General features: G+C 33.9%; 2 protein-coding genes across 14 annotated transcripts; one reads left to right on the top strand and one right to left on the bottom strand.

The window, feature by feature from the left end:
* Positions 1 to 1,974: 1,974 nt before the first annotated feature.
* Positions 1,975 to 7,462, bottom strand: LOC119645198. 6 transcript variants are annotated; one of them, XM_038045197.1, is made up of 3 exons: positions 7,306 to 7,462; positions 2,731 to 2,791; positions 1,975 to 2,662 (listed from the first exon to the last, which is right to left on the bottom strand). In XM_038045197.1, exons 1-3 carry the CDS (start codon positions 7,357 to 7,359, stop codon positions 1,995 to 1,997), a joined length of 783 nt encoding a protein of 260 aa, XP_037901125.1. In that variant the 5' UTR covers positions 7,360 to 7,462; the 3' UTR covers positions 1,975 to 1,994. The 6 variants fall into 6 exon arrangements, with proteins under 6 accessions (XP_037901125.1, XP_037901130.1, XP_037901129.1 ...); XM_038045202.1 differs by lacking the exon at positions 7,306 to 7,462 and adding an exon at positions 4,412 to 4,472; XM_038045201.1 differs by lacking the exon at positions 7,306 to 7,462 and adding an exon at positions 4,242 to 4,399.
* LOC119645196 (probable helicase with zinc finger domain) lies at positions 4,101 to 14,998 on the top strand. Of its 8 annotated transcripts, none has more exons than XM_038045195.1 (5): positions 4,101 to 4,177; positions 7,469 to 8,024; positions 8,088 to 10,484; positions 10,561 to 13,630; positions 14,155 to 14,998. In XM_038045195.1, the coding sequence occupies exons 2-5, from the start codon at positions 7,707 to 7,709 to the stop codon at positions 14,946 to 14,948; spliced, it is 6,579 nt and encodes a 2,192-aa protein (XP_037901123.1). In that variant the 5' UTR covers positions 4,101 to 4,177; positions 7,469 to 7,706; the 3' UTR covers positions 14,949 to 14,998. The 8 variants fall into 8 exon arrangements, with proteins under 8 accessions (XP_037901123.1, XP_037901124.1, XP_037901117.1 ...); XM_038045196.1 differs by lacking the exon at positions 4,101 to 4,177 and adding an exon at positions 5,252 to 5,455 and having other exon boundaries at positions 14,164 to 14,998; XM_038045189.1 differs by lacking the exon at positions 4,101 to 4,177 and adding an exon at positions 5,252 to 5,455.
* Positions 14,999 to 21,899: the final 6,901 nt, after the last annotated feature.

Below are 21,899 nucleotides of genomic sequence, written 5' to 3'. Positions count from 1 at the left end.
TGATGTAGGGTACAAAAATCATCAAAAACTTCGGAAGTATTATTCGATATTCGAGCGTTAAAAACACAATATTTACTAATAGATTAGATTTGCAAAATACCATGTCACACGCGGATGCGTCAATTGATCGATGGGGGGTATTTCGGCTGAATCTCGAAAAGTGACGTGCTTACGCCCAAAGGACGAGCACTATTGAAAATGGTTCGGACCGGTCAATTTTTTCGACCCCTCACCATATACCGCCCTATTCTGAACATTAGTTATATGGAAAAATGGTAATTTTCAAAATTTCTCGGGAAAAATGGTTTTCGGCATTCCAAATTGCTATGAAAACTTTGGACCGGCTGGGGTAATTTTTTAACTCCCTCTCATATAATGAAAACTAAAGCTCTTACGACAAGAGAGTGTAATTTTTAATGCTTCCTGATGAAAATGATCAATATAATTATATGACAATGGTAATTTAATATAAAAACATATAGTCGGTCAAGGCCGGCCATTAAATATCCTCCATCACTTTGTTTAACACAATTTTTATTTTTGTGATCGAAATTGAGTTATAAACTGTAGTAATGTCACATAAAAATTAACTCTACAAAATTTAGGCCATCTGCGCCTATTTTTGGATGCTTCCGTAAGTAAGGACTAAACTAGTACCATATTAGGTTGCGTTTTGAGCCTGCTTTCCCATAAATACACAAATGGCAAATATGCCTTTATATATAAACGAAGTATAATTCTTATGTTCTATAATAAAAATAAAAATAAAATTTTATCAGTCAATGTGATGTAAGGTATTTAATGGTCGGCCTTGCCCAACTATAACACTCCTACTTTTTACATATAATATTCACATGTAAACTAAAACAAATTTCAGGTTCGTATATCAATCAATTTTAGTTTAAGAGAGAGTTGAATTGATTTATATGTACTTTAAGCCTACTTTTCGCGAGTGACTATAAAGCACTGTTAACAGCAGAGAGTTTTCTGTAAACTACCTACGGCATAGTCTCATCACTAATTCTTAGGACTTCAAGACTTTCTATATTATTTGATAAGTGCTCTTGAATTTGTTTAAATGATGGAAAAAATTCTTCCCATACTCATGAGTGTTACCTCAATATTAATAAATAACAGGACTTAAAAAGTTCCGAGCCTAAGAATCAACTACGAATAGTTTCGATTTCATTCTCTTCATTTTTTCAATTTGATATTTTGAGATTTTTAATTTTTGCAAACGGTTAACATAGGAACACTCATTATAGATATTCTGACCCATATAAACGGTATCCCTTAATAATTTCTCTTAAATTTCAGGATAAAAAACATCAAAATTTTTGTATTAATATTTATAAAACCGGCCTATTAGAGTGAATTTACGAAATCTGATATATGTTATCCAACAACCCGCATTGTGCAAGAAGATTTGAACAGTAAAGGATATTGGCGACCTGAATCGAAAAGATCTATTCACCCCGCAGCCCCAGAATTTTGTACATTTCAAAAATACCAACTCCAAACATAAAGCTCTAGATTAATATTAATAATAGAAAGTATGGACTATTGTTTAAATATAACTATTATATTTTTAAGATTATGATTATGAATGTTACCCTCAGCGGACAATATACAGACCAGCATACAAGCTTGAACCGATTCCGAATATGAACAATATTCTGTGTTGCATTTTATATGATCCGTTGTCTTTGGTCACACTCCCGAACAAAAGAATATCGCAATAGCCGTCTGAAAATACTTATTCAAAGAGATGCAATTAGTTAAGCATTTAATCAAGATCAAGGCGACTATCAGTTTTCTAAATGGCAAAATTTCTGCGTATATTCTCGAGAACTTTTCTTTTAATTTAGTAAAAACGCAAATGTAATAAATAATAATAATTCATTCAATAGACAATATTTCAATACATCTCTTGATAAGCAAAAAATGGAAACAGCAATTTTTTTAATTAAATCTTAACCCAAATAAATTAAAAATTAATTAAAATGTTTCCGGGCGAATTCTCTGGCCTTCATAATCATAGCAATGTGATTATCATTACTAATTCCCATGCAACGTAAGTCGTTGGGTTGCAATAGAAGAAAAGCGAAGATGTCAAGCTCTTCTCGTTGAAACAAATCGTAATAGCCCATGAGATTTTTCTGCTTTAAAACGCATTCCATGCGAGGCGATAAAGCCTTTGTAGCCACGGGAGAGGCCGGACGAAGATAATGTACTTTTCCTCGTTTTTGTTGTTGTTCTTGATGCTTGTGTTGGTAGCCAAACTTATTTTGTAAGTCCGGCATAATATTACGATTAACTGGGCGCAATGGGGGCCGTGCATGTGTGGGCGTAGTTACATAGCTTTGATGAACCGTTTTATCTTCCGTAATTTTTATCTGAATTCCTGCTCCTTGCTGCGGATAGTATTGTTGCTGTGCCTTTTGCGCTCCACGTTTATTTAAGATTTCACAGCCGTCCTTTGCCTTTAAGACCCTCCTCGAGCTGACTTGTTCTACTTGACGATGTTTGTGTTGCTTTTCCTTACGAAATCCCAAACGAACGTTCTCAATGTGATGATCCAATGAGCCATCACCGCCCAAATTGAAATCAAATTGAGTATTTTCATTTAACGGTGTTAGAGGAGTCAAAGGAGAATTCGGCACTAAACAAATGAAAGCAAAATATATTATTTGGAGTAAAAAAAAGTAAGGTTATGTCAAATTCACTTACAAGCCTGTATGTGCTTATAGCCCTCCATTGAATCTGTTTTTTGAAAATGAAGCCTGCAAGTCTATTACAACAAAAAAGAAAAGAATAACAAATAAACCTTGCAAATTACATAAATAATTTAAAATTACTTCTATAAACAATTCGATTACAAATCTCAGTACCGTTATTGATCTTGAGCAAATTCTGTACTACAAAATTAAATTTGCCGTAAAGCGAATGTGAATGATCTAAACACATTCGCTTCATACAGTGGAGCATATATACTTTTTACTTCATGTATTCGTAAGAACATTTATCGAAAAGGGGAAAACGGAAAGATATTAAGTTTATTAGTTTAGTTTCATAATTTTATAAATTCGGTGCCCCGATTTTACATCTACAAATTTAAATCATTACAATAGCAATTTTTAAACATCTTTTTCGGATTATATCTAGTGTGAACAATGCCTAGAGGACTAACACAAGAAAACAGTTTTTATATTCGACTTATGTCGAATTATCATTTATGCATATATATGAAGATGATATCTACTTTATTAACGTACTCGTTTTAATTATTGTGAGTGATCTCTTTAATCGATTTAACGTAATAAGTAATTTTCCAACTTAATTAGGGATTTTTAATAAGAAAAATTCATAAGCCGAATTTAAAATTTTAATCAAAATTTTGAGGCAAGATAAAGACGAAACTTATTTATTTTGCTGAAACTTATTTGATTGCTTAACCTGACGTCAATGTAAAACTTTTTACATTTCCAATTCATTTTTTTATGTGTCGAAGAAGGATTTTATTTTCATTTTTGCGAAAATTTCTAAAGTAGAAAATATATTAGAATAATTCTTTTTTAAACATTCAAACATTATAAATACAGTGGCAGTTAACAAAAAACTAAAAAAATTTTAATTTAAGAATACACCATTCAAATGGTAAATTTCATTTTAGAAAATTGTAGCATTAAGCAAGCTTGTATAACTTTGCTAAATGATCAGTTAGTATGTTTTTCATTAAGCAAAAAAAGCAAATTTAATACCTTCGTCAAATTAGTAAAGCTATTAAAACTCTATTTTTTTTTTATGTGTTATATAAATTTCTATTTTCGCTTTTTTTTTTGTTTAAGATTTTTTGTGAAAAAGACAAACTAATAAATGAGAACATGGAATTAATAAAACTCAATCGCACTCTTTGCAAATTTTCGGTTATTGATCAAATTTATTTTATATATAATTAATTCTATTTGCTTATAGGATTTTATTCCCATTTAAAGCTTCCGTGTCAAACTCCTAAAATTATGAATTCCTACCCTTTTTGTGCATGGTGTATGTGCTTATCATCCGAATGACTTGGCAACTCTATTTATTATTAAAATCCTTGCGTGCAGTTGATGTAATTATCAATTTTTATTTAAAGCCTATGTAAAAATTATGGTTTGAATTAGTCACAATAAAGGTAAGTTAGAAAAACTTTAATGTACGTAAAGTTTATGAGAATTTCATATTTAAGAAAATTTTACTTTTGATAAAGCGTGAAAAAAATCATCGGTAACTATAATGATGTTTATCTTCGCAGGAAACCATTTAAAAAAACTGACGTTACGGCTTTTATAGAAATAAAAGTGAATTAATCAAGGCTCGCAAACTTCTTAAATTAATATAATTGTATAAAAATTTATAGAATACTCGCCTTTCTTGTTCTCTTACAAATTGTCGTGACGTTTCATTTTGACGTTTTCTTTTGCACGAGATAGAGTTGCCATGTCATTTCTTAGTTTACAGTTTAATTGTGAACCTTAGAAATTAAAGTACTCCTTTACAAAATTTATGCAAATTAATTTCATTGTCTCAGTCACAAGTCCAGCAAACATTGCAATTGTGTTACTCTTTTACTGAGTAACTCTGAAGTTCAGTAAAAATGCGAGGTATGTCGTTCTTCCAAAATTGAGCAAGTATGCTAAAAATAAACTCTGATTACTTTGAAATATGAAAACTGCCGTGTGATAACTAATATTTCGCGTGTCTTGCGGTTCGGTCTTTGTAAAATATATTACAGCAATTAGTTATCGCTACGAAAGATTTTGTCAACTTAGTTATTTTATCAAATAATGATTTAAATTAACACATCCCTGAGGGTTTTGGATTATTAATTTGCTGAATAACAGAAGAAGAAGTAACTATAACTATCTGTTATGTGTTGTTCATCTACTATTTGCCACTAAAACTTATAATTAACGCTAAATGCCACGTTGATAATGAAATTAACATTACCCATAAATTGTGATAAGTTCACCATATAAAAAACAAAACAGAAAAAAGAACAAAAGTGTTATAATTGCATTAATTTTTTTCTGATTACGCTTAAACCATTTCTAACAAGATATGATCTTGCTGCATAGGAAAACAAACATATTATGTATGTATGAGTGTCTATTTTTTGGGCATCGGTTTGAAACATCCATCGTGTTCATTCTGACAAATAGAATCTTTAATTTTATTTAGTATTGTACAAAATGGCAACCAAATCATTATGACAAGTTTGCTGTGCAGTTGGGAAACTAATTTTGTTTAAATGCTTTAAGTAATACGTTTAAATTAATTAAAACGATATAAAAAGTAAATAAAGTGATATGCAAAGACCTAAAGGCGTCAGAAAGCTTAAAGTACAGTGAAAATTATGCTTCAATAAAATTACGAAATTATGTATGAAAGTTGCAAACAGCTGTAAAAACATGTAAGAAAATTGTTCGAAGTTATCAGTTTTCCTATAGAAAAGTGGATAAAATTCATTTGAAATAAATATTTATAGAATAATTCGTCGAAATCTTAACAATCCGTGAAAATATTCGTTATTTCTTTGCCTTTTTCGATTAGCAAAAAATTTTCTTTTTTGACATCTTTCTGTACGAAAGAGTTGCCACTGACTTTTGTATTTAGAATTTAATAAATTCAAATAAAACTCGCTGGCTAAATATTTATGAATAAATAACAATATCAAAATTTAATATTGAAAATTTATATTACACGTTAGTGTAATCAGATATAGCATATAATTTGGAAGTTTTGTTTTGTTTACAAGTCGCGTTTTTCCTTTTCTATCCTTTTAGCGATTGATAGTGTTGGGGATATTGTGCGAATAAAAGCAAATGTTTAAGTAATCGTAAGGGCACATGATAATATTACACTCGTAAGAGCAAAAAGGGTGTTGATTGATATTTAATAGTCGTTATCAGTTTCTAAAATTGCGGCTCTATTTATGCAACTTTCAAAAACTTTTTAGCCTCTCAAGTCTCCTCAAAACATATTAAATATTTTTCAATTTTGCTTCGTCAGGTCATAAAGTAAATATAACCAAGCAGAATGTACTTTTCTAAGTGTTATTAACGGGCGCAATTAATTTATTAATTGTATAGAAATTTTGCTTTTTACGGGATGATTGTGTCTTGGAGTTTATTTGGAGGCATATATATTTCATTGCTTTAACTAAATTACTCGATTCTCTGCTTATGCGGGATTTCGTCCGTGCCATAAATATCTGTTAAAATAAAAAAGTAGGTTTATATATATATATGTATGTAAATCGTGATAAATCGTCCGGAAACCTGGTTTCGCGTACAGATGTTTTTAAATGAAGTGAAAAATTTATCCATAGAAATTACTGAAACTTAATGACGATTTAATGATTCAAGTCTCCTAATTGCATAATTTTAAGTCAATTAAAATTTTCTTTAATGAGTTGTTTGTGGCTCTTAAAAATCAAGAGTGAGCTTGGCGCAATTTTCTAATCGAAAATGGTCTCGTCGACAAAACCGGTTCAAATTTTTAAATAATTGAATTATTTATAGCACTATGCGGTCTTTATTCAGCAATAACGAACTGCGACATACACAAGTTAAAATGATTTGGTATTTTTTCTTTTTCACAAAGTAAAGTTTTTATTTCAATCTACTTTAATTTTAATTCAAGCAAGCGAGTGAATATCGAATCAAAACGACTTTAATGTCAGCAAAACAAATTTCATATTGAACGATTATAAAATATTATAAATAAGGTCGTATAACAAGAAAAAGAAATGACTGTACACTGTGGAATGAAAAAAAGGCGAAAAAAGTAAAGATATAAGTGAAGAACAACACGTATGAACAAATATAAAGAAATTAATTAAATATCCAAATAAAAACTTTTACGATGTCAAAGAAAAGCGTTTTAATAAAATAAAAAAATTACGAAGGCGATAAATAAGAGATATGTCTCTGTTATAAGATCATCTGGTAGTGTGGGAAGCGGTTCCAAGTGAACAAAAAAAAAAAAGTGATGAAAATTGCTACCGATGTTTGCTTACATATATCAGTATATGTATATATATATATATATATATTATATATATATATTATATATATATGTATACGTATATATGTATATACGAAGTTGATATAGTGTAATAAATAAGTAAAACAGATTTATGCCGGTGACCGGTTGATGTTTGTAACTTTTACCCGTTGCTGTTTTTGTCTTTCCTCGCTCAAAAGGATACTTTCACATTTTGAATCGTCTTATAAATTATATTATACAGAATTTTCTTACCGAGCTCTTTCTGTCTGCTTCTCTCTCTTTCTTTCTTTCTGCATTATAAAACATTTGTTTACGACGACAATTGTTTTGTTTTATCTTTCAGCCACAAACAACAAAACTGCGAAAATTGCTTAACATCTAATCATTTAATAATTATTGTTTGTTTTATTTTTAGATTTCTTAAAGAAAAAAATCTGACATGTCCTAACCGAGCGTTAAACTCAATTAATTGATTGTTTTGTAAAATAATTGTAAAATAAGCTGAAAAATTTATTAAGAGATAACGAGAAGAGAAAACTCTATTCATTAAAAGTTTTCTTGTCTGTCCTTTTGTAAAAATTGTAAAAAGAAATTAAAAAAAAAAAGTCGGAAGAAATAGGACAAAAACGAAAAACAAATCTAGCACAGATAAAATGACAGAAAAAGAGATGCAAGCACATGATAATGTAAGATGGCGTAACTGGCCTCGGGCTGTGACATTGTACGATCAAATTTTAAATTCTCCTCCTTATACACAAACTGTCAACAGTAGAAGCCTTAAAGATCGTCATATTTCCTGTTTGTTGGGCCGCTGCGAATGTCTCTTAGAATTGGGTAAATATGAGTTGTGTCTTAACGACGCTCGAAAAATTATCTCGATGCTAAGTGAGCAGCAGACGGATTGTTTAGCTAGCGTTTCCAGGACACGACGTTGGCTTGTTCATTCTTTGTGCAAGCTTAAGAAATATCCGGTTGGTTTTTTTTATTGGTACATTATCGAGTTACTTAAGAACACTACGTTATTTGCATTTCAGGAAGCTGAACACATTTTGCGAGAATGGGTTTCAGAGTTAACGTCACAGCCGGTATTTGTGGACATCTGTAAGACCCTAGAACGTTACAAGTCCGTTATACATATGCTGAGCAGTAATAAATCGTCGCAGAAAATCACTCATACTCGTTTAGAGGATGAGATGTCAATTTTAGACACCAAACTCGACCATTGGGCCACCAATAATCTTCCGCTAGATAAGTTTAGTAAACTCTTAAGTAATAAAGGTATAAAAAAAAGAGAAAATCAAACTCACAATGGCGCAGTGTCGAATCCTGTTGGCCTAACTGGTAGCAGTTCCACTGGGAATCTGCAAAAGACAACTGATTTTTTAGCTGGCCTTAAAGTTTCTGGTAGTAAGTCTGCTTCAGAAGATTCAATCGAAAATAGCAACTCTACAACCTGTTCTTATTGCGCTATTACCTTCAATACACGCATAGAGCTTAGACAACATTGTCAAACCGAAGCTCATCAAAACGTCATAATGTCAGATGAAGGTCGAGATTGGAAGTGGAGACCTCCTCCTAGGGGTTATACACTAGACTCCTATGGTCTTTGCGAATCTTGGAGCGAATTTCAAACCTGCCACTACGGTAATCAATGCGTGGAGGCCCACGGGCAAGATGAGCTTAACGAGTGGAAGGAACGATTTGAATATCGACGTATGCGGGTTCAAAAGGCGTGGGAAAAGGAACTCTACGGTAAATCTTACACCGAAGAAATATTAGAAAGATGGATTCAGTCGACAGCACCAGAAAAAATCATGTGTGAGAAAATTGTTGGCATTGAAGCTGTTTGTGAGCAAGATCTTGTTACTAGCATTAGTTCTAAATCATCTAAACGTGAATGGATTTTTGTTCTTAAGACGGCAGGAAACCCTTTAAGGGCCGTGGCTCTCTTACAAGATGCCCATCGCAGTCATTTCGGCATTAAGTCTATTAAAATAATGGGCTCAAATGAAGAGTTAGAATTAAAAACCAATCAAGAATGGGTTCATAATAAGCATTCAGCTGCAGCTTTGGTTTCCTCATCAACGATTGCTGATTCTGGTGTTAAAGAAGAAGAAATGAATGACCCCAGGAAGGAAGAAATCGAACCACAAGAAACAATGAATTCCTCTCCAACATCTGCCAATAACAGTCCTCTTGAATATCAAATCACTTTAGAATTTCATACAGAAATTTATGGTACTTTTCGTCAAGCTGTATGTTTTGATTTCGGCACAGAACCACTGTTGGTGCGACATTTATGTGTTGACGTTGTACCTGTAAATGATGCTGAGAAAATTGAAGAAATCAAACGTGATATTATAAATAGTTCGGCCACTCGTTGGGATGTTTCGAACACTAATTTGGTTAAGTTTGAAACCACACTTGGTACTCACCTGAAGACTGAAGCCTATTTGAACGATTTAAAGCATGAAAAGGAAATGCTGGAGCGATATCCTTGTCCACGAGCTCAAACCTTCACCCTCACTCAGTCGACCATTCTGGAGAAGCGTTTAACGCAAAATAATTACCGGTCGCGCATTCACGAACTGCTATACGTTGAAGAAATAGCCCGCTACGAACAAATAGCTCGTTTTAATCTCAGTACGAAGCTTACGGTTACATCAAACTATATTTTAACGCCAGCTGGAATGGCTACTAGCACCGCCAAATACTCGCTATCAGGGGAACTCTTTGCGTTAATGCATTTGGGTAAAGACATATCCGAAGATACATCTGCGGGTCGTTTAATTTTATCCAACTGCTCCAGTGTTTATATATCTCCAGTTGAAGAGGGCCAAGTAAAGGATAAAAAACGTAATGTCTACGAGGCGCTTATTGAGGACAAGGGCAAAAATGTGATTTACCTAAAGCTTTCAGCCAAATGCGTTGAGAGTATGAAATTAAAGGCCGATACAGAAATACATGTGGACATACAGTTTCAGCTTAATCGTTTACCGTATTGTGAATGGCACCATGCAGTGGACAAAATTACTGATTTTAAAATCATATTTCCTGTAACGGATATCGAGCCGAGTATACCATGGACGCCCAAAAAGCAATGGTCTGAGACATGTGAACCCAAGTTGAATGCCAAACAACGAGAAGCTGTCAATGCTATTACAACTTCATTGGGCATTAAACTACCACCCATTCTGTTAATTGGTCCATTTGGTACAGGCAAAACGTACACTTTAGCCCAAGCAATAAAACAATTATTGGTTCAACCGGAAGCTAAAATTTTAATATGTACACATTCAAATTCAGCAGCTGACTTATATATCAAAGAATATTTGCATCCATGGATAGAAGAAGGTTTTAAGGAAGCCATACCTCTCAGAGTGTATTATCATAAGCGTTGGGTAGCTACTGTCAATGGTGTTGTACAAAAGGTATGAAATATTTAAACGTAAAAACGTGAAAACGTAGATTAGTTGTATGATATGAAGTATTTCTTGTTTTTTATAGTATTGCGTAAACGATGGCGCAGGTAATTTTCGTCGTCCTACTGTCGATGATATAATGAAGTATCGTATTGTTGTGGTAACCCTTAATATATCAATGGAACTTGCCAATTTGGATATACCTAAGGGATATTTCACTCATATTTTTCTTGATGAGGCCGCTCAAGCGATGGAATGTGAAGCGATTATGCCACTGGCTTTGGCTAACGAAAGCACACGCATAGTACTGGCAGGTGATCATATGCAAATGAGTCCCGAATTGTTCTCAGCGTTCGCTAAAGAACGTAAGTTGCATATTTCGCTATTGGAACGTCTTTACGATCACTATCCCTCCAATTTTCCATGTAAAATATTGTTATGCGAAAATTATCGTGCTCACGAGGTCATTATCAAGTTTACCTCAGAGCTGTTTTATGAACAAAAGCTGATTGCTTCTGGTAAACAACCGCGTCATGAGAAATTTTATCCATTGACTTTTTTCACCACCCGAGGCGAGGACGTTCAAGACAAAAATTCAACGGCATTTTATAACAATGCTGAAGTGTATGAGTTAGTTGAACGCGTCTCTGAATTGCGCAAAAAATGGCCTACGTCATGGGGCAAAATAAACGATGCAAGCATTGGCATTATGACACCTTACGCAGATCAGGTTTTTCGTATACGTTCTGAATTAAGAAAACGACGAATGGGTGGAATCTCTGTGGAGCGTGTTCTTAATGTTCAGGGTAAACAATTTCGTGCGGTATTTCTCTCTACGGTGCGCACTCGCAGAACCTGCATGCCTAACGGTATGGCAGTCGCTGGTTTCCCTGGTCAGTCATTTAATCCTGTAGAAGATGCAGATTATGGTTTTCTAAGCAATTCGAAATTACTTAACACGGCATTTACCAGGGCGCAAAGCTTAGTAGCTGTAGTTGGCGATCCAGTAGCCCTTTGCTCAATTGGACGATGTCGTAAAGTTTGGGAGCGTTTTATACAGATATGCCATGAGAATAAATCCCTTTTTGGAATCACAATGTGGCAACTGCGCTCCCAATTAGATGGAGTGGAGCTGAAAAAAGGTTATGTGTTAAATCCATTGGCGCCCGAATTTATACCCCGTTCTTTACAACCTGAGGCGTACTTGCGTGATCAGGCTGCTATGTATCTTGCAATGGCTGGCATAGCCAATAACCATCATCCACTCGGACCGCATACTGGAAGTTTACATGGTCCAGGAACATTAGGACCCCATCCAGGGTTATTAGCTGCTGGCGGTCATGGTTCAATACCACCACATCATCCTGCTAACATGGCCAGCCAACACATACCACACATGTATGGACCCCATACAGCTGCAGCTGCTTATAATGTTGCGGCAGCAGCAGCTGCAATGATGAATCAAGGATTAGTACCCAGTAAAGGGGGACATAATTTTTCCAGTCATCCGAATCATATGCCAATGAGAGCTATTGGACCTCCACCTCCCAGTGGCCCTCAAACAGTACCGCAGCCAGGACCCCCTATGGCTACGCAACAGTTTAATCCGCGTGGCCCGCCTCCCCTCTCGGCTGTGCATATGGGCCAACCACCTACGCCGTATATGCCTTGGCATACTCAGCCATCTTTAAGGGGGGGACCACCAGGCACTGGTCAGCAGCCCGGACTACCAGGGAATCAAAATCCAAATGCCACTTTATGGGGACCACCACCGCAAACAAATCCATGGAGCGCCTTGCCCAAACAGCCACCAATGTCGCAGCCTCCCAACGCTAGTGGTGTACCACCCAACAGTCGTCAGATGCCACCACAGCAACCCGTTCACGGTGTAAGAGGAACAAGTGTGCCTCTGCAACCGCCGAACCTTACTAATCCTCAAACGATGCGCAACAATCCCAGCGACTTAGGGTATTTAGCAAATAAAGCCTTATACGGGAAACAACATCCAGGTCAAGGTACCCAAATATCAGCACCCCCGCAATCACACGTTAACTTTCCGACTTTTAGCTACAATGTGGCACCTAACCAATTGCAAATGATAAATCAAAGGAACATTACGGGCATACCCAACGGCCCTGTCAGTCCTATGGATTCATTTATGCAAAGGCCTCCTACTGGTAGCACTGTTGGGGCCGCCCAGGCTAGCTTCTTTGGCCAAAGCAATATGCCTGGCGGACTTAAAGAAAAAGAATTTCAATTACTCAATAATGTACATTTGCCGCCATTAAATATTGGTGCTAATCTGTTTCCAATCGCAGCTCCTAATATGATGGCCAACGCTGCAAATAATAAACAACAATCGCCAACAACTCTGAGATTTCCTCTGCCCAATGAATACGCTTCTGTTTTGCCACCCAACATGAACATTTACGAGATGGCCTTTGAATCCAAGGATCTCCAATATAAATGGTACTTAAAACTTTTGGAAATCCAAGGTCAAGAGGCAGCTAATAAATTTACAGACGCATTGCGTCAGGTGACTGCCGCCCTCCAACAACAATCAAATCCTAATTTGAAGCCATCGCAACACTTACAAGGTGGTCCACATTTACATGCGGGAAACCAGTTAATCTCACGTGATCTGATGCAACAACAGCCCATGATTGCTTATCCGCAGCAGCAACCACAACAACAGCAACCCCGTACTGCCCAACCGTTTATGGGAGCCACAGCGATACCACCGCTAAGCAATCTGATGCAGCCTCCGTTAACCTTAACCGTGGCTAATGATGAAACCCCACCCTTGGATGGCAACATTAATTTTAATCAACAAATTGATATGGTCTTTAACTCTATTATTAACGGCAATGAAATATCACAGCCGATATTACGCGATCTTTTTGGAGTGGGTGGAGGTGGCAGCAACAGTACAGACATAAATGGCGAGTTACTGCCAAACGCAACTCCACCCACAGCAAATAATAGTAAATTGTTCCCGGGAACAGGGATGGGGGCTGCCTTATTAAGCGGTCAATCAAACAACCTAACGAAGAATCCATTAACCTCTAATATGTTTACATTGCATTCGATACCGCCGCAGCAACATCAAGCACCATTGCCTACGGTCGGCTCAGGGAGCGCTTTTTTAGGCAACAGTAAGTATAAAATCACAAATATGTTCAAAAAATATAAAATACAAATCATTGTCATGCCTGCCTTTGGAGGATGGATGTGTACTAGTTATGTATCAATCAGTTCGGTTGTAATATGCACAATTGCGCCCAGTATAGATTCTACTATTTATGTATATGTGGGTCCGTTTATGTAATAAAAACAGTAAATATTGCTAGGATTACGATGCAATCTTAAACTTGTAAATTTTGAAACGTTTCAAATTTCTCATTTTCAATTATTAGCAAATATAAAAATTTCAATAAGTTCTGTAAACAGCTGATGAGTTATAACAGATATGTCAGATACTTACTGATTGAAGAAAAAAAAAATAACGTTAAATGACGTCATTTTAGATCTCAATTCGTCATTTATGTGTTCTGTTTTGTTCTGCATCTCAATACCGATTTATTGTACGTTAAGCATTGTTTAAATCCAAATGGTTTGGCAAGAACTCAGCTAATATAAATTTTAACTCATTTTATTTAATTGAAAATGCATAATATTGGTTTTTTAGATACTTTGCTTAATAACAAAGAATTTCTCCTGGGTTCGAATATTGGGGAAGCAGCACCTGCTATTTCGGTACCACTCTATAGGCGTCAAGGAATGACAATGGGCAATGCTCATAATATAAATAGTGCTGGCAATTCGGCTAACACCACCGCCGGCCAATCGTTATCTTCTTCAGCGCCTGATAATATATTTACCAACTGTAATAATGATATACTAGCCGGCTTAGGTACGGGAACTGCTGGAAATCTTCTCGATTCACTCTTCCAAAATAATCCACATCAAGACATGCAACCGCAACAGCAACAATCGTTACAGCCGCAGCCACAACAAACGCAGCATCCACAACATAATAGCAATTTTCAAAAATTACTCTACAATAATTTCAATAGCCCCGGAATCAAACACAATGACATGGACACGTTTGTAGGCAATAATACATTTGCAACGAATCCTCTCGCGGACGGTGTTAATAATAGTTTCCATAATCAAATGCATCAGCAAAAAAGTAACGCATTGAACAGTACTGGACCACCGAATAACACTATTGCAACAGCTGATACACGCAGCACCACGTATGCAGCGGTATTAAGCCAACGACCGCAACAACCAGATGTTATGCAACATAACATTACCAGTGGCAGTGGCGGTGGCGGTGGCGGTGCTGCCTTAAACATAAGTGGAACAAGTTCTGCTAGCAATAATATTGATGGCAGTGAAAAGGATCCCTTCGCAGCCATACGCGAATTGGGTCAAGGTACGAATGGTTTTTATAATTATTTTCAATAAATACGGCTTCGGAAAAAAAAAAACGAAGAAAGAGAAAGGTTACAAAAAAAAAAAAAAAAAAAAAAAAAAAAAAAGAAAGGCTGAAAAGGAGAAGACTTTACTTATATTAAATCTAGAAGCCTTCCTGTGTTTCCAACTACTTTTCTTGTCCACGCTTTGAACGCAACGATATATATAGATTTTTCAAATGTGGCTATAGAAAAAAATTGAAATTAATGCAAGTATAACATTAGTTAAATGCTTTATTTTATTTTTAATATAGATTTAGTTTCCTTTAGGTTCATTAACTCCATTAAATTTTAATTATTTCTATATAATATTTGTACACAAAAAAGAAAAAAGAAAAAAAAGAAAAAAAAATACATTCAAACACTTCCAATATTCGTTTCAAATAATAAAATTCACATCTTCGCTTAACACCGTCTTCTCAAAGTTTTACTCATAAGCCTTCAATTAAAGAGAAGGAGAAGATAAAGAAACCTTTCTAATACAACATCAAGTCGTGTAATGACTTTCTTATTATTATGGTTATTATTACTATGGTACGAATTATTTTAATTTAAATACATATTTAGTTATGAATATGTGAAAAGCAAGAAAAAAAAACCAAAAAAAAAAAAAAAAAAAAAAAAAATTGAGTAGCATGAAAAATTTAACAAACAATTGAAGTAATCATTTCGATGAAGTGGAGTCGTTTCTTAAAGATATCTGCTTGAAAATTTAATGTTCTTGTTTCTGTACTATTTTCCACTGCCACGTTATTACGGCCTTAAGGAAGTATACCAGTTTATGTAATAATCTTTTTTTCAAGTAAAAAAGAAATCCAATGGATTCATTTTTCAAAACCATAGCTTTCGCATCAGCTTTCTTTGAAAACTTTCGAGCAGTTCCTTTTGCAAACGACATACACTTCCTTTAAGAAAACACTAATATGCCTACAAAAAAAAAAAAATAAATAAATAAAAAATAAAAATAAATAAATAAAAAAGAAAAAAATTTAAAAAAAAATTTAAAAAAAAATTTAAAAAAAATTTAAAAAAAATTTAAAAAAAAAAAACTTAATTTTAATGGCATTTAAAAAGAAACATAAAAACCAATCAAACAATTTCAGTAGGATAATCCCTTATGTTGGAACGTGTATTTAAATGCCAATAAAGTTTATATTTTCTGTTACAAAATATGTTAAATAGTGTAAAACAAAATCATTTTTCTAAAAAATTGAAAATTACGAAAAAAATGCAAAAAAAAAAAATAAAAATAAAAATTAAAAAAAAAATTAAAAAAAAGAAAAATCAAAAATACAAGAGAGAAATTATTATTATATTAAACACTGTAAATTGTCCATTTATTTATAACATAGATACATATATATAAATATAATTATGTATGGAAAAACATTTATATGAACTATGTTTAAATTAAGATTTTATTGTAATTTAATCATAGGTCTCTTAATATAATATAATCATCTAATGCATACATACGACGTATATACACAAAAACTGATGAAATATACCAGCTAAAAAGGATTGCAAAAATAATATTAATTTAATTCTTACAATATTTTTCATAAATCTACAAAAGAAAAAATATAAAAAAAAAGGCTAAAAAAAAAAAAAAAGTCTAAAAAAATATAAAAAGAAGAGTGTTCCACATATATATATATATATATATATATGTATATATAACACTATTTGTAGAGCGAAACTGATTGAGAAAATATTTTCTCTACATATGTTTAATCCAATCTTCACACGAGCTAAACGGGAACCAACAGTCAGACGGGTCATATTTCATTTCATTTATTTATTATATTGTAGAAAATCGGTCAAGCTTTTTTAATAATTTAATAAGAGAACGAAATAGTTATAGTATTTTTATTATATACCGTACGAGGGCCATTCACATATAGTAACGCTTCTACAGTTAATTCAGGTTACGACTTGGTAAGCTCTCTACGTTAATTCAAATCAATTTGCATCAATAGAAATTATTTACAAATTTATTTATATACTTTACCGGAGACACGTCGTCGTCACCGTTATCGCCGTTTGCAATGAATTTCCCATTGATTAATGTATTATTCATTTAGATTAGTCTGTCCAAATAACGAGTCGTATACGAGTCTTCTAATAGAGTTCCATTATTAATCTTATTATTATTTGCGTTATATGTAGCGGTTTTAATGCAAAGTGCAAGTTTCGATTTTAATAATAACAGCTCAAGGTATTCTTCGAGTGCTTAGTAGGTCGTCGCTGCAGTCAATTGGCGTAGACTTTAACTTTAACTTAACCCCGAGATAAAAAGAAAAATGCTTGTAGTTCTCAGATTCAGACGAATATTTTTAGCAGCTGGTTGTCATCGTCCGGCCAACGTACGTTCAAAGCAAGTAAAAAAAATTATATTCGACCGTGACCATAACTTTTAGCCTAAATGCAAGACTAGAAAAGAAAGGAAAAGTAAATTTCCATACTACGTAATAGAAGAAGAACATGGTTGATTTTTTCCAAACTCCATAAAAAAACCACAGGTTTTCTCAGTTCATGTTACACTGTATGTGTATCCTTTCACCGAATTGGTCCATTTTCAAGGTCAATTTGCGTGCAAAAATTTCCAATGATTTTGCGAATATTTTCATTTTTATCATCGATATTACAGAGGTGAACAGACCAAAAATCGAGCGAGTGCTTTCAGAATCTGATACTAACTCGCGTTTAAAACTTCCTTCTGGACGTTTACAGGGCCTTTTAATAAAAAATATGGTAGGTTGTGGCCGATTTTTTCCACTTTTGTAGGCGGAAATTTTTCATGATGGAACACAAAGAAGCATTTCTGTCTTTGCTTTTTGAAACTGAGTTGTTTTCATCCTATGTCCGCATTGTTAAGGTGTTTTTCAACCAATTTGACCTATTTTCGATACCAACAGGCATGCCTGCGAGAATTTTGAATGTTTCTGTCGATAGTTTTATTGTTGCGTTACAGACGGACAGACAGATTGACATGCTCAAGCTGGATCAATATTTGATGCGCTGATCATGATTATAAAATACTTTGCGTGGTCTCTGAATTTTGCTTCAGAGTGTTGCAAACACACCACACCATCCTCCTCCGGTGGTGAGTATAAAATTTGAAATCGTCGCACAATGCATTCTTTTCACAGTAACTATAGAATCAGTAGCATTTTCGCAAAAAATATGATCCAATTACGCCCAATTCGAAAATCGAACCAAACCAAACTGTCACTCTGTGCGGTAAGAAAGATTATTCGACTATTCTTCTTGTTGGGCTTTCGGAAATCAAGACAGGTAAATAATTTTATATTAAAAACAATGAACAGCATTTTGTCGTTGATGAATTGTTAGCAATTATTAGCGAAAATCTCTATGAAAATTGCGGTAAAATCTGATTTGAAATACTCCTTGATTTGCAGTCGTACTCTCTCCTTTATAGCGATAATATTTCCGGCAAATCTGACCAAGCGTGCACGAATTGGAATTAGCATTCACTATATAGCAGTGTCAGAAGGTGCCTGGCGATGATGATCGTAAATAGATTAAAAATTTTCAAATTTTATCGTAACGACAGCACAGCACAAGCTGTTCGGTTCGATAATGGCGCAATATTTGAAATGCCAACGCAATGTTGAAAGGCCCGATATAGGATAAAATTCGTTTAACAGCGTAGCGTTATCGACAGGTCGTAGATAAAAAATATAAATCAATTGACTTAGCCACGAGTACTTAGCATGCTTTAAAATGTCCGTGAAAAGTGATGTTTGCTTCTCTACACTAGTAGCAGCAAGAGCAGAAATGCAACACCACCACATATACTTTTTGTATAATCTCGCAATTTTTAATCAAATCAGCCTACGTACAATATTTTAATACACGAAAGAAGGTTTTTAGCAAATGCAAGTTATAGAAGCAAAGGAGAGCACAAAATCATGTACGATGGCCGCCTACGTTCGAAGAGGTTGGAAGTGAAATTTAGAATTTAGCTGGCAAACTTTATCTTGACAAACTGAGATTAGTGAGAGAGTAAAGATCTTGAATTGGTAATGTGAGGTTAAATTTTTCGGAAGACTATGTAAGAAAATGTCTCTAAATCGTTGAGAAAAAATTATCCTCCCGCCCAAGTGTTTATTATATAAGCAAGCAAATCAAAAAGAAATAAATAAAAAATTGTTAGTAACTACGGTATTTGGAATCATTTTTCATCGTTCTTCTTCTTTGTGCCCTTCTTTACTGATTGCACTCGACGGTGGTGGCTGCTAATCATACTAAGCAAAGAAATTTCAAAGTTTCTCGTCTTATCCATATGTATTTATATATATCGTATACGTGCTTCACTATAATGACAAATTGCTTAATTGTGTTCGCATAGTTATATCCAAAACGTTTGCAAATCCAGAAAGTATTCTATATTCTTGGTCAACATTCCATATTGAATCGATCTAAGCATGTTCATCTGTCCGCCCGTGTTATAATTGTGGGGTAAACATTCTCCTGGCCGCAAAAATCAAGCTATCGATTTCAAATATGGGAATTCTTGCACGCAGGGTAATATTGAAAACGGATTAAATCAATCTATGCGCACTGTACCATGTAAGGTGAGAGAAAAACTCTGTTTTTCAAATGCGATAAACAAATTGGTGTTTTGCTCATTACTCTATAAACTATGGCAAATAAGTCAGATAAAAATTTGGAAATATTTTAAATGGGGGGATGCTATAATACCTGTAGAAAAAGGGGAAAAAAATTGATCATACCTACCAACCGTATTTATAGTACATCAAAATTTCATTTCTTTTTTTTTTTTCAGTATCTTTATAACGCTCAGAAGCAAGCTTCAAAAGTCACATAAACTATATATAATTTTTTGCCAACTTTCAGACTTCGAGTGCGCCTAAGCATGTCCGCCCGTTCGTCTACCCAACTGTGTAGCATTTGTGGTGTGTGTGTGTTCAACGATAGATTAAAGCCAACTGGGCATGTGCTTGACAAATCAAAAATTATACATATAATATTAGAATTATTTTTGAAGTTGATAACTTACCACCAATAGCGCCGTAGTTTCGGTATATGCCACTCAGATCTCAAGTTCACACACATCCAAGAATTCTTATCGTGCACAAAACACAAATGTTTTTTTTTTCATCAGCTTAGCCCATTGACCTTATTTTTGCCCTCTTATGCATAATAATAATAATAATAATAATAATAATAATATCTATCTAATCTAAGGTCAAAGGGATTGAACAGTACAAAAGCAAATAACCCGGACGGAAATTAATATTATAGATGTATGAGGGAAAAGCAAGTAAACAATATAGTCAAGTTATACTTTTAAGTGCCCTAGATCAGTTTGCCTAATAAATTTCTTGATTTGTTTTCATCCTAAAATAACAAAAGAAATTGTATTTTGCTGTCGTGTAAAGGCATATTTTCGTGGGAGGCCTTGCATGGAAACGTGCAAATTTATTTATTAAATTTAATAAAAATTCTTAAATATTTTATTATTCTTCAACTATGTTGTTCGTCGTATGTTTGTAAAATGCTTACACTTCGTAAGAGTCTTCCCAAGTCGAGAGATAAAAGAATATGCACGTATGTGTTCCAAATTTCCTACAATAAATTTCTCTCTCAAATTGATATAATGAATCAATTTTCATTACGAATTATTAAAAATTGTGTTTTTTTTTTTGGCAATTGATTTATTTTCCTTTCATATAACACCTTTTTGAAAGTATGATATTATGTGGGAAATGGCCATAACATTGGTCCAATCCAGTCCAATAGCGTCTTAACTAACATAACTCAATTGCATTAAAAAATATCTCAGAAGTTACGATCTCCAAGTTGAATATAAAATTTTGCATGGATGGACATGGCACTGTCAGACAGGCAGTCTTAAATCAATTCAGAAAATCATATTGAATCGGTCGGTTCCTAGTTAAACGTGTGTAAATTTTCCTTTTTAATTTGTTTTTATGATGTCAATAAATTTTCCATCATCTTTTTAACCTACCCCTGCTCCTTCTAATTTAATATATCGATGACTCAAGTTTACCCATTTAAATTTAGATGGTTTGTTGAATTACAATCAGGAGCCTGTCGTATCCAAACGCGCAAACGTTAAATATGCTTAAGCCTTCCCCAGGGGAGAATATAATATTTCCATAAAAGACGACTTCAATCTGATACTCAAAGGTACACGTTTTGAATACACCTTCAAATGCAATAACTTTACAGCGTCTTTTCTCATTAAGGCGTAGACATCAACTTTTCTTGCATTGCAAATAGTTTTCTTTGTTGTGACTTTGCGAGTAAAATCGTCTCCCGTGCTTATATGTATATTGTATCAGTATTGACATCACCATTGAAACCCCACCTATAAATTACCTATATCGTTGAGAAATAAGTAATTCTATAAGGATTGAATGTATAGCGAACAACACCAGCTTACATCTACCTTGTGGAGTAGTGTCAACTAAACAATTTGAATTATAAAGTGAAAACTTGACAGGTGCTTAACTCTTATTTCACGAAACTTTCCAAAAAAATATGAACAATCAACTCAAACAAAAAATTTTCAACGATTTACGAATTATAACAAATGCTTTAACAACACGTTGACGCTCATTTTATAATATGTGTGAGTGTTTGCAAAACATACGTTGTTTTTTGTTCTATAATGCTAAGAATATAAGACTGCTATAGACGTCATTTGCACCTACAAGCACACGCAATGGACATCTATAGACGCCATTTACGTCAATGAGTTAAGTATCTCTTGGATACTTCAAGATTCATCCACTAAAGGTTCAAAAATAAATGTAGCAATTGCTTTTTTGTTACAGATGAATATTTAACTAATTTTTGATTTTTCTTTTTAATAATCCAAAATAAGCAAAAAATCGTATATATTTATAGATTAAAAAAAAAAAAAAAA

Source organism: Glossina fuscipes, unplaced genomic scaffold (genome assembly GCF_014805625.2).
Source record: "Glossina fuscipes isolate IAEA_lab_2018 unplaced genomic scaffold, Yale_Gfus_2 1, whole genome shotgun sequence".
Classification (NCBI taxonomy): domain Eukaryota; kingdom Metazoa; phylum Arthropoda; class Insecta; order Diptera; family Glossinidae; genus Glossina; species Glossina fuscipes.
This window is presented reverse-complemented; position numbering and strand designations above follow the sequence as displayed.

Bases quoted from the DNA above. Each gene is read 5' to 3' on its own strand.
- LOC119645198 (XM_038045197.1), bottom strand. From the start codon at position 7,359: ATGTTTTATAATGCAGAAAGAAAGAAAGAGAGAGAAGCAGACAGAAAG. The intron at 2,792-7,305 runs GTAAGAAAATTC...TTGTTGTAATAG, and splicing joins AAGCAGACAGAAAGAGCTCG to ACTTGCAGGCTTCATTTTCA. The intron at 2,663-2,730 runs GTAAGTGAATTT...TCATTTGTTTAG, and splicing joins CTATAAGCACATACAGGCTT to TGCCGAATTCTCCTTTGACT.
- LOC119645196 (XM_038045195.1), top strand. From the start codon at position 7,707: ATGACAGAAAAAGAGATGCAAGCACATGATAATGTAAGATGGCGTAAC. The intron at 8,025-8,087 runs GTTGGTTTTTTT...TTTGCATTTCAG, and splicing joins GCAAGCTTAAGAAATATCCG to GAAGCTGAACACATTTTGCG. The intron at 13,631-14,154 runs GTAAGTATAAAA...TGCATAATATTG, and splicing joins GAGCGCTTTTTTAGGCAACA to GTTTTTTAGATACTTTGCTT.